The sequence below is a fragment of the Oncorhynchus nerka genome, linkage group LG9b, assembly GCF_034236695.1.
Source record: "Oncorhynchus nerka isolate Pitt River linkage group LG9b, Oner_Uvic_2.0, whole genome shotgun sequence".
Lineage (NCBI taxonomy): Eukaryota > Metazoa > Chordata > Actinopteri > Salmoniformes > Salmonidae > Oncorhynchus > Oncorhynchus nerka.
The window spans coordinates 22,682,584-22,699,530 of NC_088424.1; the positions used below are offsets into that span (position 1 = coordinate 22,682,584).

Genomic DNA, 16,947 nt, shown 5'->3' on the forward strand with positions numbered 1-16,947 from the left:
GAAGACACATTTCAGTTGAATGCAATTCAATTGCACAAATGACTAGGAATGCCCTTTCCCTTCCCAATAGTTTTGAACACAATCACATTTTAACACAGAGAAAAACCTCACACCCGAAAGATGTTGAATGTTGCCATTTTCCTGTCATGTTTGCATATAAGTCAGTGGAGTTGTGTTTACTGTACTGTATCATGGCTGTTGCTTTTTATACTCTTGATTTTCTGACCGCTTCTCCATGTTTTTGTTTTGTTGTTCTTGTCGACAGTGAGCTGATTTTGAGAAGTCATTCCATCTGCCACGCGCCACGAGGCCTGACCTCGCTGGGCCACCGTACTTCATGCGCTGCATCGCGTGTGGTTGTCTATCTGTAACGCTAGCCGTGTGCTGCTATAGGTGTGCAAATGCTGTCTGCGCTCCTGTCCCCTTCCCCCCTGGGAGGCGGCTAACTGACTATTTGTCGTCCCTGTTCAGGAGAAACGGATCCCTCCTCCTGTGCCAAAGAAACCCCCAAAAGGTCAGCCTCCCCTGGCCCGAGATAGGTCCCTGGAGAGCTCCGAGAAGCAGAGGCTGGATGCGCGAAAGCGCTTGATGGCTGCCAAGCGAGCTGCGTCGGTACGGCAGAACTCAGCCACTGAGAGCGCAGACAGCATCGAGATCTACATCCCCGAGGCCCAAACCAGGCTATGAGCACCATGGCAAGCACATCTTCACCACTACACACACACCCTGGCTCACACACACACACACACACAGATTCACTTACAGTACACCTCACACACCGCTAGAACACAAACACACAGGTAAACACACACAAGCTTTTAAAAGTATGGTTCCTGTGGACACAAACACAGAGACCTACTCCCACTGATAGGTAAGTGCAGGGTATTTGTAATATAATCACACTATTCTGTCCGTAATGGGAAGAGAAATGCCACCGGTATAGTTGTTTCTCTTACATATTATTATCTGTCTCTCACAAATTTGATCCTGGTCTTGTTTCTATCTATGTAACATGGATCCTCGCCTGAAGAGGACCGCTTCTTGATCCTTCTTTTAAAAAGTTGAGCACTTTTACCCACACCTGTGTAACATACACCTTGATCTTGTGAAATGTATAGCATTCTTAATCAATGTAGACAGCTGTTGATATCCTAACAGAAAGCAAATAATAATTATCTTTGAGCATTTGGTTTCTTTAGCTCTTTGTATTTTCACCTAAGCATGGGCCAAACAGAATGCCTTGCTTCATGTCCCATTCAAACCTCTGAATCTTTTTTCTTTGATTGTGACATGATTGGCAAATGAACAGGGTATATTATGCATAAGCAATATTTGTTTGAAATCAGATGAAGTAAATGTGTAAAACAAATGAACACTTTGATTTTGAAATCCCATCTGTGAAGATCAGAGTTGAGACAAAAACATTTTCTCTGTAGCCAGTTCTGTTGGTTTGTTATGCTGAAGCTGTCTATTGTAAAGACATAGTTGCTTATTCTAGAGAAATATCTGTTTAAACGTTTTAGAAATTCTTGGTACAAGGACAACTAATCCTGCTTTCCCTTTTGTAAAGTCTGATGATTGTCTAAAGTGGATTTGTGACAGCTGAGGATATTTGCAATGATGAGCCACCCAATATGAAATACCCTAAAAACAGAGGGACACTAAGAATGCAAGTCGTTTTATTTCTTAACAATGTTTTTCCAGTAGCAAGTTCAGTGGTTTACTTTTATTAGTAAACTGTTTCTGGGTATATTAGTTCAATCCCAAGTGGGCCAGTGTGATGCTCCAGCAGGCTTAGCTCTGTGTTATTTCTCAGGAAGAGATGGAAATTCAGTCTGTCAAATCAGGGTCTCCTAGTGCTGGTGGTGTGTGTGTGTGTGTGTTATTGACATGTGCGTGTGTTTGTGCGTGCGTGTGTGCATGCCAGTATGTGGGTGTGGGTGTGCGTGTCGTTTTGTGTGCATCAGTGTTTAGAGGTGAGTGTGTGTGTGGTTGTGGGTCTCTTAAAGTGCTTCCTGATTTCCTCGGTTGACATGTTGGCCTTTCTTCAATACGGTCAAGTAGCCTCATGAACATTTTGTACATAGTCAAAACACCACTTGTACTTGAAAATAACCATTTGTGTGTTTGTACAGAAGTGATACATGAGGATGTTCCAGTAAGCATGCAGACACAATATTAGTATTATAAAATCTATACCTAATTCATCTGTTTATTTATCAAACTATTTATTTATTGATGATTTTTTTTTTTTTTTTTTTACTGTTTCTGTTCAGTGGTCTGTCATGCTACTCTGATCTTATGTTGTATTCTATAGAGAGTATATGTGCATACATATGATAAACACAGAATAAAATAATTATCAACTCTGTTCTCAGTCTTGACCAGTATTCATTTCCATTGACTGATTCAATTTTTCGGTCAGCCTGATGTGCTTTTCCTATTTTAACCACTGGGTGGCACTGATGTATTTTGAGATTTTCTTCAATGTGATGCCTTAGCATTTATGATCCATTATTGGACCAAAAAACTGCAATGTATCTGCAATATTGTAACTACAAAATATATATATACCATTTATAGATCATTTTAAAAAGATGACCAAAATGTAGAGGAAATTGGATGCATGCTATTGTCTTGACATGCAAACAGGTGTGTAACGCCTGCACATTATGATGACATCCGTCTTGACCACCATGAGTCCTCAATGGCAGGAAACAACAGTGGCTTGTTCCTAGAAAACATTACCGAATGCTCAGATTAAAGTATATTGCTAGAACAGACACTTTTCTGTTGTGAAACCGACACTCATAGAAACAGTTGATATTAGTTTTTCCCTATAGGATGACCCTTTTTGGTTCCAGGTAGAACCCTTTGATGGTGAAAAAGGTTATACTTAGAAACTTGTATAAGGGAAAGGGTTCCACTTGGAACCAAAAAGTGTTATTTTAGAGGGTTCTATGGGGACAATTGAGGAACCTTTTCTGGTTCTAGGTAGCACCTTTTTATCTGAGTGTAGATTAAAAATCATCAGCTTTCACATTAAATTTATATCTGCAGCTTTACTAGGTGCATCCCACAAATGGCCTACTACATTTTGATTTAAATTACTTCATCCAAAGGAACTATACCTCAAAACTATATGTTTGTGTAAAACTTAAATTGCATGATTTGTCAATAATTCATATTCAGATATCCATATGAACATATCACAACTTGCCTGTCAAAATAAGGGAGAGGAGATGGGTTAAATGTCACACCAGGGGTCAATTTGTCCAAATGTTTTATTTAGGTTCAAATAACCTTGTGCTGTGTTAAATTACACACCATGGCTAAAAGTATGTGGACCTCTGCTCGTCAAACATCTCATTCCAAAATCATGGGCATTAATATGGAGTTGGTCCCCCTTTGCTGCTATAACAGCCTCTAATCTTCTGGGAAGGCTTTCCACTTGATGTTGGAACATTGCTGCGGGGACTTGCTTCCATTCAGCCACGAGCATTAGTGAGGTTGGGCACTGATGTTGGGCGATTAGGCCTGGCTCACAGACGGCGTTCCAATTATTCCCAAAGGTATTCCATGAGGTTGAGGTCAGGGTGTCCACATACTTTTTGCAATGTAGTGTACAGTATGTTGGTCCCTCCTTGCTTTTTGATAACATTTTGAGAGAAATTCAAATTAGTTATCTTCCGATGATATCACATCATATGCTATGATATAGCATATGATACAGTCAAGCACATGCTAATGATCCGGCAGGGTAGCCTAGTGGTTAGAGCGTTGGTCTAGTAACCGGAAGGTTGCAAGTTCAAACCCCCGAGCTGACAAGGTACAAAATCTGTCGTTCTGCCCCTGAACAGGCAGTTAACCCACTGTTCCTAGGCCGTCATTGAAAATAAGAATTTGTTCTTAACTGACTTGCCTAGTTAAATAAAGGAAAAATAAAAAAAATAAATGATCCCATGACATTTGGTTAAAATATTAATTAACTTTCTGTTTCCTTTTGAACAAGGAGGCTGAACAGAGGTTATTTACATTTTACATTTACATTTAAGTCATTTAGCAGACGCTCTTATCCAGAGCGACTTACAAATTGGTGCTTTCACCTTATGACATCCAGTGGAACAGCCACTTTACAATAGTGCATCTAGGTCTTTTAAGGGGGAGGGGGGGGGGGGGTGAGAAGGATTACTTTATCCTATCCTAGGTATTCCTTAAAGAGGTGGGGTTTCAAGTGTCTCCGGAAGGTGGTGATTGACTCCGCTGTCCTGGCGTCGTGAGGGAGTTTGTTCCACCATTGGGGGCCAGGGTTATTGGGGAGCAGAATCTAAAATCTAACACAGAATCATTTTTGATCTGGATTAAACTCTGCCCCAGGGCAACCTGAAACTCAACCGTGTTGGGTCTGGTCCATCCCTAGATCGGAGACCAGATGCTGCTGGGTATTGGTATTGGTATTGGAGGGCCAGTACGGTGCACTTATCGCTCTACACCAACACCCCAGGGTTTTCTGTACTGATCCTCTGTGGTCACTAAAACCTCTAATCCGATACTAATCCCAAGAGTTAGTGATTTAATCCCAGTGTCCTGGCTAGATTCTCAACATGAGTGCTCAGATTGTGCTCTAATTCCCAGTTATAAGGCTAATTGGGTCATTCAAATGGTCTACTCTACCCTTCAACTTTTAGTTAGGTTGTTGCTGTAAAATGTGTCAATTTACCTGCAGTTAAGTAAAAAATTATAGGTTGATAATACTGTTATAACAACCTGTGCAAGATTCTATCAAATAATAGCCAATGCAAAAATGTATTTATTTTCCACACAAAATGTGCATCCCACACATACTGTATCTGGCAAAACATAATCATATTCCAAGTTAAAAGTGTTAAAACATGAAGGAGGCATTTGAAGCTGTCTCTTTGGGAAGGTGAGACATGACCTGAGCTACATAAGTGCATGGTTTTGTTTGTCCCAGTAGCTCATATGTGTAGCCTATGTCACACCTGATTTAACTAATCAACTTCCAATGTGGTTAATGGACATGTATTTATTTTTCCTGGATGTCTCTTGATCTGTCTATCTGTCTGTCTGTCTGTCTGACGCTGTGATTGAGCTCTGACGCTTTGGGGGAGAGATGGTAAACCTAGAAATTAAACACAGATCACCATTCTAAAAACCCAATGTTGATGTACCATGTATCAAATGGTTACCCAGATGTCGAGGTAGTTATTCACTTTTCATTTAATGCCAATTGACTAAACTGCTATTGCTTGGCTACTTATAAAACAGACTGACAGATTTGTTGCAAACCAGACCAACCCAGACAGGAAGCATCAGGTTTCCCGCGTTGTATTAAAAGATTTGTAGGACGCTAGAATATCCCTACCCTAATCTCTCCCTGCGTGAATAGCCATAACCACCCCAGGGCTCCGGTCAGAGACTTTCAGATTAGAGCAAAAAATCAATTAGGCCAAGGAATAGTGAATCAATAATCTTCCTTAATCTCTTTGAGGATATATTTATGATTACTTAAGCGATTTTTATGTTAATATTTTGTCGACTGAAGAAGGGTGTGTGGGTGGAGGGGGCATTGGGGGGCTTTGATTAGCGGTTCATTTCGCTGCCTGTTAAACTGCCTCGATTAAATGTTTAATTAATTGATTGAATCATAGGCTAATCATCAGATTTGCTGGAAATGATCAGAATAATGATAATCTACACTACATCATAGAAACAAGACTCTGCGTTCTGTGTCTATTATAAGCCTTCAGGCATTTAGTTACCAAGTTATTCATGCTGCACTTGGTGAGCAGAGAATGCCTAAACCGTATGTCAGGTGAAAATTGGAAGACAATATCTTAAACAAGACATTATTTTAAGAACGTTGTGTGCATTCATTGCTATCAATGACTCAAGTCTCTCCAGACCCCATGAGCACCGTTCTAATTTGTCTGGCAATCTGGAGAGCGAGCACCCCGCGTGCTATTTCAGTGGCCAGGGCGCATGTGGTGGGATTCCCAGGGAATCCCCAGTGTTCGGCATCTTGCGCATCCAGCTCGCACTGACATCTGACCTCCTCAATCAGGCCATGAAAACGCATGGTTGTGGTAGTCAATGGCACTTTACCAGCAAGCTTTTCAGGTACCAGGTCACTAAAAATGTGAGATGAAAAGAAAAGCGTGCGAGCAGAATAAAAGCAAATGCATGGCACAAGGCTGGAAGTGCGTCTATGGTGCGGGGCTGACTTCAGCACCACAGGATATCCTGTGGGGTTACATTGGGTAACCTGTGAGTCTTAAAATGGAAACGTGAAAGGGAAAAGTATCAACTGTATCTTGTTGACTGTCACTATTCGTTTTGTGTGGACTTGTGATGGTAAAATGCGTTAGTATGAATTCACTAGTTGCAGGTGCTTTGGAGACATAGGCTTAATGGTCACCTGAGAACGTTCATATTTCAGGCTCATATTCAGCATAAATATTTATAGCACCTTTTCTTAACCCAATTTATACATTGTATCTTGATCATTTCTTGTTTTATAGGCTAAATGTGCGCTCCATCGCACTTGCAAACTTCCTTAGCAAAGTGTAAGATTTATTACGTCATTCCAAGTTCTTTATCGGTTTGAATCCGTTTAGTTTCTAATGTTATCTTGATTTTCTCCAATCCTTTGCATACTCAAATTTACATGGCTTTATCTTGACTCTCCACTGTGAAGATTATGTCCACCATTTGCACTGGAGTAAGTTTTTCGGTCTCCAAGAAAGAGATGTTCAATATCCATAACGTTTTTTATCAACAGCAGACAGCAAGTAAGTATATGTGAATTTAGAATTTTACTGAGCGTAAAGCTACTTTGAAAAATCTACAATTAAACTGTAGGCCTACGCGTATCGAGTCTTGGAATCATGCATCACTGGCCCTCCCTCACCATGAATTGTAATACACCATGACCTTCGCAATACGACATCTCATTTATAATGTTCACCATTATGCCGTCTGTTGAAGAGACCCAAGTGTTGCTGTTCCCATGCCAGCGCTCGCTTTGCAGCGTCCGCTGGCACTGAGCTTTGTCACACTGGTGAATTGATCGTGTGACGTTGACGGTCACGGTCCTGTCTGCGAGCAATTTGTGAGAGTCCTGCTTAACGACCAGTCAGCGCTCAGGTACCAGTCTGGCCCAACAGACAATCATGCAGACTAGTGGACCAGTTTATAACGCTGATATATTGAATGTAAACTAATAAATAAAATCGAAAATATTATTTAAGCCAGTATGACTAAAGCAAATGTGTTGTTTATTTTCATCATGGATTGATATCAGTCTCATTCCAAAATATATTTGATATGTGGAAATATATGATATGTTATTTTAGCTCTTCTAACATCAGCGTGTTTAAATTCCAAGAAAATCAAACTCACATAGAACTATAACAAAATGCGCATGCAAGGTGCAAAGCAGCAGCGCTCATTATTATGGGACGAGTTGCATTGACTGGCTCAAGGCGCAAGTGGCGTTATTCCCACGGACTGTGCCTCTATTGCCTCGTGTAGCAGCTTGCGGCGAGGCGCAAGACCCATAGCCTACATTCAAATATTTTTTTTCGCCTTCAAGTAACAAAGTGACCCCCTCCATCTCAATCTGAATGGGGGTGTCCTATAGACTCCGACCAGTCAATATTTCAGGTACCGGCGTAATTTGTTGTGAGGTGTCTGACAAACACCCTCTTTGACGCTCACTGTGAGGCCACACTGCCATTTGTCTGTCACCAGTTTCCCCATAATAAAACCATACTTGCTGTCATAAGTGGGCAGTCGGTCTCCTTACTGGTGCATTTATTTATGTTCGTAGAACCACTTAGACTGAAGGATTGTTATTATGGTGCTGAACACCTGAAGGATTTAAATCGAGTTTTCTTGCAGTATGGTCTATTTGGTATCCCATGTTGAGCACGTTTTTATGCACATTCAGAACTCGCGTTAATGTATATAAGCCAAGGTAACTAAGCAATGTTGTTTTAAATTCCAGGTCTATCCTTATTTTATAACATTCTGCAGTCTAGAAAAAACTAACAATAGCTTAATACATAAACCTTCCTTGAAAATGAAAACTATTCCAGCACACATGGTCAAGACAAACCTTATATTATATTAGAAATGGGCTATTTTTAGATAAAGGCATGTGAATTCAACCTTAAATGTGAAAGCGGTAACAAAAATGTAAACGAGATTTTAAATTATGCAAGTTTTGAACATTGTGCAAGCGATGCCTGGTATTCTGTTTCGGCATGCTTTTGCTAAAAAAATAGTCTACCCCATGCCAATATTTAACTAGACCTACCTTAGATAGGCCTACCTGTTGCACTATCGGTGTTGGATATGATTGCATCCTTATCTTTGCGTGAGATCAAACCAAATTAACGATTTATCTGGAATAGCCTATTGCAATATGTAGTATATTTTTACATTGTTACGGCGTGAACAAGCGAGTGTCCACTGCGTAGAGCCAACTTGTAGGCAGAGCAGCGTCATAAAACCTATGATTGACGAACACATCATTTTGTCTGCCTGTCTAACACTAAAATTACTTTTAATTCCAATGACATGCACATTTTTTTGCTCTGCGTTCTATGGGTTCTAATAGGAATTGGAATCCTCCAATATAGCAGGGTGGCCTAGTAATGAAGTGATCAGACCAAAGGGCTCTACAGTTTGCTGCAGGCATGAGTGGTCGGCTATTGAATGAGGAAGGTACCTGCTTTAAGATGTGCAGGGGTGTTATTGTTATCTGGGGTGTTATTGCTCGACCCTTTAATTAGGCTAGTATCGAAATGTTGTTTTTTCTTCACTTTACACATTGTTCAGTCCCAATAGATGCAAGGGTACATTAAGTGTAATATAAGCCTTTTCAATTCAGACGTTGTATGTTCTTGAAAGCTCGAAAAGTAGGTTTTGAATAAGATGAAACAGATTTAGATTGCATTGACAAAAGACCAATGGGATCATTAAGACGTGGAGCCTTGGAAAAGACTCTGATGTTTATTACACTATTATTGTAGCCAAATAGTAATAATAGCCTAATAGTAATAATAGCCAAATAGTAATAATAGCCTAATAGTAATAATAGCCTAATAGTAATAATAGCCTAATAGTATTAATAATAATAATATATTGCTGTGGAAGCATGCAACCAGATATGGACACTTAGTCTGTAAGTAAATCCCTTTATAATTGTATTGAATCAACATTCAAAGAATCTACCGCTCTGAGTTCTCGTTGCAGGTGGGTGGGAATAGGGCGATTACTTCAGATAAAATAAAAAACACTACACTGCTCTTGCTCAAATACAAACTTCCACAAAAGCTCTGACGAAGGCCAAGAGCGTCGGGCTAAGCTTCAATACATAAATAATGATACTTGCAAGACTAGAGTGTGGGTTTCTCTTTTCTTTAAAATTATTGTAAAGATTTAAAGGTAGGCTACAATGTAAGGTGGCTGCATGTTTTGGACTTAGTTGGTCATTGGCCCTGTAATGCTTTGTTGCCTATTTAGCCCTGTGTTCGGTTTTCCATGTAGTGCAGGAGGGGGGTAAACACTGCGCGGTAGAGGGGGGCGGAGTGGTAAGAGATTATCTCTAGGTGCACATTCGGCTGCGGAGTGTAGTGTATACTCAACGCTGATTGGCTGACGCGTTTGCTTAATGGCACGCGACTGTGGATGTAGTTATAAGAGTCCTCGCGTGTCAGCCTTCAACTGAACTATCTCTTGAGCATCCAGAGGCAGCGCAAAGATCAAATTTGTTGTTACTGGGCAACAAGAAAACAACAGCAAAAAAATGGACACTGTCTTAGATACATTTACAGGATTGGACTCCTTCTCTTCCCCTTATTTTGACGAGGATGATTTCTTTACTGACCAGTCCTCCAGGGACCACTTGGACACCGACGAGTTTCTAGATGACGATGTCGATTTTCTCACCAGCCATTTCCAAGATTACTACAAGGACAGCAGGTTAGCGCACGATGGGGACTACTGTGAAATTGGCAACTTTTCCTTCTCTTCCTCCTCCTCTACCTTCTCGTATGAATGCACTGACAGCACCTCAGAGCTGTCGCCTCAGATGGGAGGAGATGTCCCGATGCTAAAAAGGCGGAGGCGGATGAGATCCGATATGGAGATGCAACATTTACGGCAGGCTGCCAACGTCCGGGAGCGGCGGAGGATGCAGTCCATTAACGATGCTTTCGAGGGACTCCGGTCTCACATCCCCACTCTGCCATACGAGAAGAGGCTCTCCAAAGTCGATACCCTGCGCCTGGCCATTGGCTACATCAACTTCCTCGCTGAGCTCGTACAGTCGGACATGCCCATCCGAAACTCCGACAGTGAAGCACCGACTCAACCCAAAAAAGTTATAATTTGCCACAGAGGAACAAGTAAGTTTTCCATATGGTTAGATAATGATAATGACTTAATTTTGGACTGTATTGTTACTCATTTGTGAAAGACTTGTCCATTACTAATAATTTGTCCCCTTCTCAGGATCTCCGTCTCCAAGTGACCCTGACTACGGGTTGCCTCCCCTTGCCGGCCACTCTCTGTCCTGGACAGACGAGAAACAGCTGAAAGACCAGAACATCATTAGAACCGCTAAAGTTTGGACACCCGAGGACCCACGAAAACTGCACATGAAACCTTCCCTGAACAACATTGAAAACGAGCCTCCTTTCAGCTTAACCTGAGCCCAATAAATGTTATGTTTATGTCTAAAAGAACGTATTGTTATACACACATTGTAAATCCATGTTAATATATAACGTTGTCTTTAGCGTTGATTATTTACGTGTAAATATATATTTGTCAATGTTCTCCTAATTAAGGCAGCTGGGCAATCATTTTATATGTAGCAAAATGTATTTAATTGTTTTCATGATAATATATGATGATAATATAATTTAACATTGATGAATATACGAAAACCAAACTATTTTTATAATAAATTTTAAAATAATTTATATTTATATGCAATCTGAGAATAAATGTATATTTTAAATTATGAATACATTGTGTTGTCTGGTCTATACCACTTTCCTCCACATAGGCTCCTGCTCACATACAAAACATGTCATTTTTAACTCCATGTGTTGAAGATCATACTCATAAAAGGAAAGTTATTATGCATAACAACAGTGCAACAAGCAATCAACATGCATAAATCAATCAATCAATCAACATGCATAAATCAATCAATCAATCAATCAACATGCATTAATCAATAAGTCAACTAAAGTTATATTTTAGAACGTGGTTGTTCACCTGAAAGTCAGTGATATCCAGCAGTATAAGTTTAAATGCATGACGTATTGGGCCTCTCAACCCAAGCCCGCATATGCAAGTACTTAATTAGCAAATAGTAATTATACTGGGTATCTGATGATGGAGACTGATAACTCATTTTCTAGAGGCCTACGTTGTATAAAGCTGTGACCTGCGTAGGTCTTAGTAATGTAACTTATATACACCAACAAACTTCATTAAAAAAAAATCTAAATTGGGTATGCAAAGCAGATGTAAATGAAAACAAACATGCAGATACAATTCAATGGCTTAAAATACCAGGGCCTGCAGCTATAAACCATAGTTGTACTATGTTGGTCTACTATATTGTTTAAAGGGGCATGACTAAACCGATTGCTTGCTGTAAAAGCTGTTTTCTTCAATGTGCTGCAGGTGCTTCAAGGCAACATTTTCCCGCGGTAGCGGCATCCTTCCAAAGTGTTCCCTTGCCATTTTTACGTCAGCTCTCCCCCATTTATGTAGTGGTAGCCCAGATATATGCCTATGCCCAAACTTGCAAACACACATTCATTCAACCATCTGGCTAAGAGCATTTCGGATAACACTTGCATTTCGGATGGGGAAAGAGAAAGGTATATTCATTTTCTGGATTAGTCTTTGTATTTCGATTATTTTCTTCTAAGTATTATTATTATTAGTAGTAATAGTATTATTGTTATTATTGTTATTATTATTATTATGCATAGTTATTTTATTATTGTTATGGATAATATTATTATCCTACTCGAATTTGTTCCTAAATAATGAGATATGTGCTTTTTTCTACGTTGAAACTCTCCAGTTCAATATTTTGACAAGTTTTCAGTGCATGTGCTTTTTAGGAATCTCAGTGGACCGACCTATAATCCCATCTCTTATTGCATTACCGCCTCATTAACAACGCAGTTATCCGCGTTCTAGACACCACACAAGAGACCATGTAATCTCATTACATTCATTAGAAAGTCAAATGTTCGCAAGTCAGCCTTAAACTTAATAAAGGACCCAGAAAGTCTTGTAGCTGGTCTTCATCTATTTTGTCGGGGGCAACATTTAAATTTAATTTGGTGAAGTGGCAGAGAACAATAAAACAACAGTAGGATCATTGTTTGGTCGCACCTAATGCTATAGAGCGATTGTGGTTTTGTGTGCAAGCACAGTTCAAAACCCCTCAAAACATCCTTTGGTGCAATACCAATCAAGCGGAAGGGAAGGGCTTAAGCAGTGAAACACTTGGGTCTCTATCTTGTCACTCTTGTGCTTGGTCTTGGCAAAGGCTTAAAAGAGCACCATTTACAGGCTGACAGGTTTTATTCCTTTTCTTACTCGGCTAAACATTGGAAAACCATGCCAAGCTCCAATTTGGTTCAGAATAAGTTAGTGATACTGAAAAGGCTTGCAATTCCCTATAACATTTGGGTAGCCGTTGACTACCTGTTGCAGACTGGCGGAGGTGCTTTGGCATGCAAGGCAAGTTTATGGTCAGTAAATGTGTCACAAGCTATAGAAAACAGCCTTATGTTATTAGCGCGGTAGTCGTATAGACCCAAGTAATTCCACGGTGTCGGTCTGTCTGTCTGCCCTCTTGGAAAAAAAAAGGTTTATGGATGTGTTATGACATTGTTCACTGTCAATTATATCGACACTCTTCATAATGAACACGTGTTTGTGTATTTAAAAAAAATCATATATATAGTCTATCTTTACCATTTAAAAGTTGTTGCAAAAAAATAGAAATTACGCACACGGGTGTCCATGACCAAGCGCAGGCCTATGCGCATCAGTTTGCATGCAACTCAGCATACATTGTAGAAGATCAAAAATATGAAGAAATATAAAACAAAAAGCTGTGATAAGTTAATAATGACAAGTGTTAGAATTACAAATAATTAGGCTATATTGGAAAACCAACCACTAAGAATATTATTTCATGAAAGTAGGCTACATTATAATATCCAACACATTTCAGTCATATCTCTATTAATCAGATGAAAGTAAAATGATTAAATGCATTATATTCATTGTCTATAATACTATAATAATCCCCAAATAAGCGTATGGTAAGCACTGGGAAGGACGCCTAATAAGATTCTCATAAACTGTAAATCTGCTCATACTTTGGATTATCGCGCATAAAAATATGGCCTCAGAGTCTTTAAATCCCCCGAACTCCCGCGTTTTCATTAATGTATCTCCATGGTGGCATCGGGGTACCAGCTGCGAGGTTGAGGTTGAACAAACACCAGTTGAGTCTGCCCCATGGGCAGTGTAAACCTCGTGGGTAGCCTTATAAATCCTTTCGCACCAAGCGCCAAAATGTTCAAATGGCCCAACATTATGATTGAAAAACATATGCACATACCAGTGATAATTGAAAATAGATTATTGTGGTACTCTGGATGTTAGGACTTGGCTAGCCAACAGGTGTTACACTTTTAGAAAAAAAGGTTATGGATAGAACCAAAAAGTTTGCTTCATATATGACATCTCTAAAGGTTCTATATATAACCCTTTTGTAGGGTTCTTTGATCAGAACCCCATGGGTTCTTCTTCTTCACTGAACCAAAATGGCTCTATATATTAGGGTTCCCAATTTAGGTTCTATATAAAACATAATGGGGGTGCTATATATAAAGCGAGCATAGAACCCTTTTTGGTTCTATCCAGAATCCTTTTTTCTAAGAGTGTAGGACTTGGCCCGGGTTAATGAGTACAGAGACCCATGGAGGGAAGGGCGAGGTTGCCAGAGAACGCGCTGCCCAGGCGCCTCTCCTTTTACATGGCGTGGAGACGCCTTACAATCCAAATGATATCTTTATTACTCACATGTCCAAGGCTGTAACATATCCATCCCCGTCGACCTTCTTATAGGATGCACCTGGTATTTCAAACTTGTTATTTTTGTGCTTCTGGGTCCTGGACAGCAGCTGCTTAAAACAAGCAAAGAGAGAGGTCCTTACAATGTCTCCAATACGTGTTGGCATGGTTTTCTCGTCTTTAATGTCCCAAACCATTGTCTAGATACAATATGGGAACTGTAAAGCATGACGTTTTGTTATAATAAAACACATTTTCAATGATACACTTGGATTGAAAGCTTTATTACGATCCAGCAAACATTCAATCTCGTTTTGTCCCCCGGTCTATCTGCAGGCAATTAGACTGCGGCCTTTTGCTGTGCCTTGATAAGCCAATTAAATGTATGTCTGCTATTTTTTTCAAGTAGAAAAAAGGACTTAGAGCTAGCCTGGCTCCTAAGGACATTGATTTTCTTACCATCACCTGGCGTTCAAACAGGTTCCATTTACCAACAAGGAAAATGTCAGGCGCTTCATTTGGCGACTCTTGTTACCGTAAGGCTCTCTCCATTCTGAGCCATTGTTTTCTCCTGTTAATAACTCATTACCAGGATTTTACAAATCTCCATTACATATGTTTTGTCTCCATATTTTGATCCGTAAGATTAAGCAGATGTTACGATTGAAAATGGAAAACTCCAGGGCTACTCCTGTCTGAAAGGAAGAGGCGGACTCCGCGCCGAGCTAACAAAGAGGTTGGGGAGATCTTAAAAAAAAACATTTACGACCAATAAACAGACTTCAACCTGCTCTATTTCAACCATTGTGGCGTTTTTGAATAATTAGGTTAATAGGAATAGGTTTGTGTACTTTCAATGCCAAGACCACAGGTGCGGGGTGACATGATGAATGACGTGCCTGATTTTTGCCAAGCTCGAGGGCCCTTCTCTTGGACTTTCAAGCTGATAGAAAATATTGTCATTTCTTTAATTCACAGCATTACTTTCATTCAGAACAAAGCAGGGTGATGAAAAGCTTATGCTGTAATGAAACAAGCTATGGTGGTCGCTTTGCTTCCTGAAAGAAAGGACGAGTCAATGCCCAGGCGCGCTTTGGTTTGTGCGCAAGTACTCCATCTAAAGCAAATAAAGGACCCTTTCCAACTTTTAAAAGACCGCGTTTTACCTTTATTAAAGCCTCCATGGCTAAATCCATTAAGCATATAGTGCTAAGGCACCAGTCTTTTGTACTGGGGAAGCCCTCGAGATGGTAACTTGTGTGTTTTAGGGGATATTTCACTTCTCAATAGACAAACGTGATCGAGGCAACAAGTGTCCCCAATGCGCGCGAGTACAAGATGGTGCAAGGAGGTGCAAGGTGCAAGGTGCATTTATAACCTTCCCTGAAAAATGAACCCCATTTAATGATGAAAAATGTCGTAGGCCAAACTGTAGACCCAAAGGGAAGAAATAAATACACCAAAATCAGTGACCGTTTTGCGCATGGAGATATATCCTCAGCTATGAATGGACAGGTGAATGTAAGGGTGCTAATGGAGAGCTTCTCTGTTCTTTTACGCCAAGACCGGTTATAGACTTAAGTAACCACATGCCTTGTACATGGTCCTTGTTCGTCAATTGTTCGTTAGTTGTTAATATTTCAGTTATATGGGCTTTGGTTAGCTAACATACATTTTCTACACGTAGTAGTAGAGTGTCAACGTTACCCCATATTACAATAGTCTATAGCCCCAAAAGAGTAATTTAATTATGGAGGGTTGGCATTTTAGTTCATGTCGTTATAGGATCATGATGGTTAAATAAAAATACCAATCCAATACTTTTACGTGTAATGGATAGTTTCATAGCCGATTCTTAATACGCACGGAAGTTTACGCGCACATACCTTAAGTTATGATAATTATGTGCAGATATTAAGGTTATAATTTGGCACATTAAGATGAGCGCACAAATGAGAGGCATCTAAAAACCACCACTCAGCATGTACCGTATTTTAACATTGTTTAATCAATTTAAACCAAGACGTTCAATAAATAATAATTGAATGTGAGCTTGTACTGACAAAAGACGCGGACTTTTTTAAAGATTGAGTGGCTCATTGGGTGGGTGAAATCTCAGTGAGAGTCATGTTTGATGGAGCGAGAGTGATGTTTGATGGAGCGTGAGATCAGAGTGAAAATGAGAGGACGTCTTGACTGTAACGGAAAAGCAAACAAGTGAGAAGAAGCCTAGCCTATATCAGCGAGATATAGAACAAAAATCAGCACATCTACTACTGTATCAGTAATTCTCTCTTCATATTCTTATGTGTTCTATCATCTGTTCATTGGCATGTTGATGTCAACCATGTTTTCATGGGTGAAAAATATAGAACTGTGCGTAACATTTGAAGTATTTCATGAAGTGGGAAGCATATAGGCACTTATGCCTACTTGAGATACATTGAAATGTTTATGATAATAGTACAGCATATCTGAGTGGTATTCCTCTAAAGATTCCAATAACATGTATTATTTAGAAAAACTCGACAAACTATACCTCCTGTTTAATTATGTTGGGGACTTTGTTTAACAAAAGTAAATAACTAATTTCTATATCGCAAAATGTTTGAATCAGTAGACCTATAGCAATATAACAAGCATGAGAGTGTGCGCTCTCCCAATAGCTGGACTATGACAGAGACAGCTGGCTTGGACTCTCCGCTGAAAAAGCCCCCTTGGTGGACCAAACACAACAACACTGACCTTTCCACGGGGGAATGGGAGATGGGCTTTTGACTGAATTAGCCATAA

General features: G+C 39.9%; 1 protein-coding gene and 1 pseudogene across 1 annotated transcript; both read left to right on the top strand.

Moving 5' to 3' along the window:
- LOC115114444 (disks large-associated protein 1-like) overlaps positions 1 to 2,371 on the top strand; it is a 115,056-nt pseudogene extending 112,685 nt beyond the window's left edge.
- A 7,367-nt stretch (positions 2,372 to 9,738) lies between these two features.
- LOC115113952 (pancreas transcription factor 1 subunit alpha) lies at positions 9,739 to 11,046 on the top strand. Its single transcript, XM_029641887.2, has 2 exons — positions 9,739 to 10,436; positions 10,543 to 11,046. Exons 1-2 carry the CDS (start codon positions 9,836 to 9,838, stop codon positions 10,740 to 10,742), a joined length of 801 nt encoding a protein of 266 aa, XP_029497747.1. The 5' UTR covers positions 9,739 to 9,835; the 3' UTR covers positions 10,743 to 11,046.
- Positions 11,047 to 16,947: the final 5,901 nt, after the last annotated feature.

What these genes read in the sequence shown, in the direction of transcription:
- LOC115113952 (XM_029641887.2), top strand. Translation starts at nt 9,836, where the DNA reads ATGGACACTGTCTTAGATACATTTACAGGATTGGACTCCTTCTCTTCC. An exon ending in AATTTGCCACAGAGGAACAA is followed by an intron (nt 10,437 to 10,542) that starts GTAAGTTTTCCA and finishes TCCCCTTCTCAG; the next exon opens with GATCTCCGTCTCCAAGTGAC.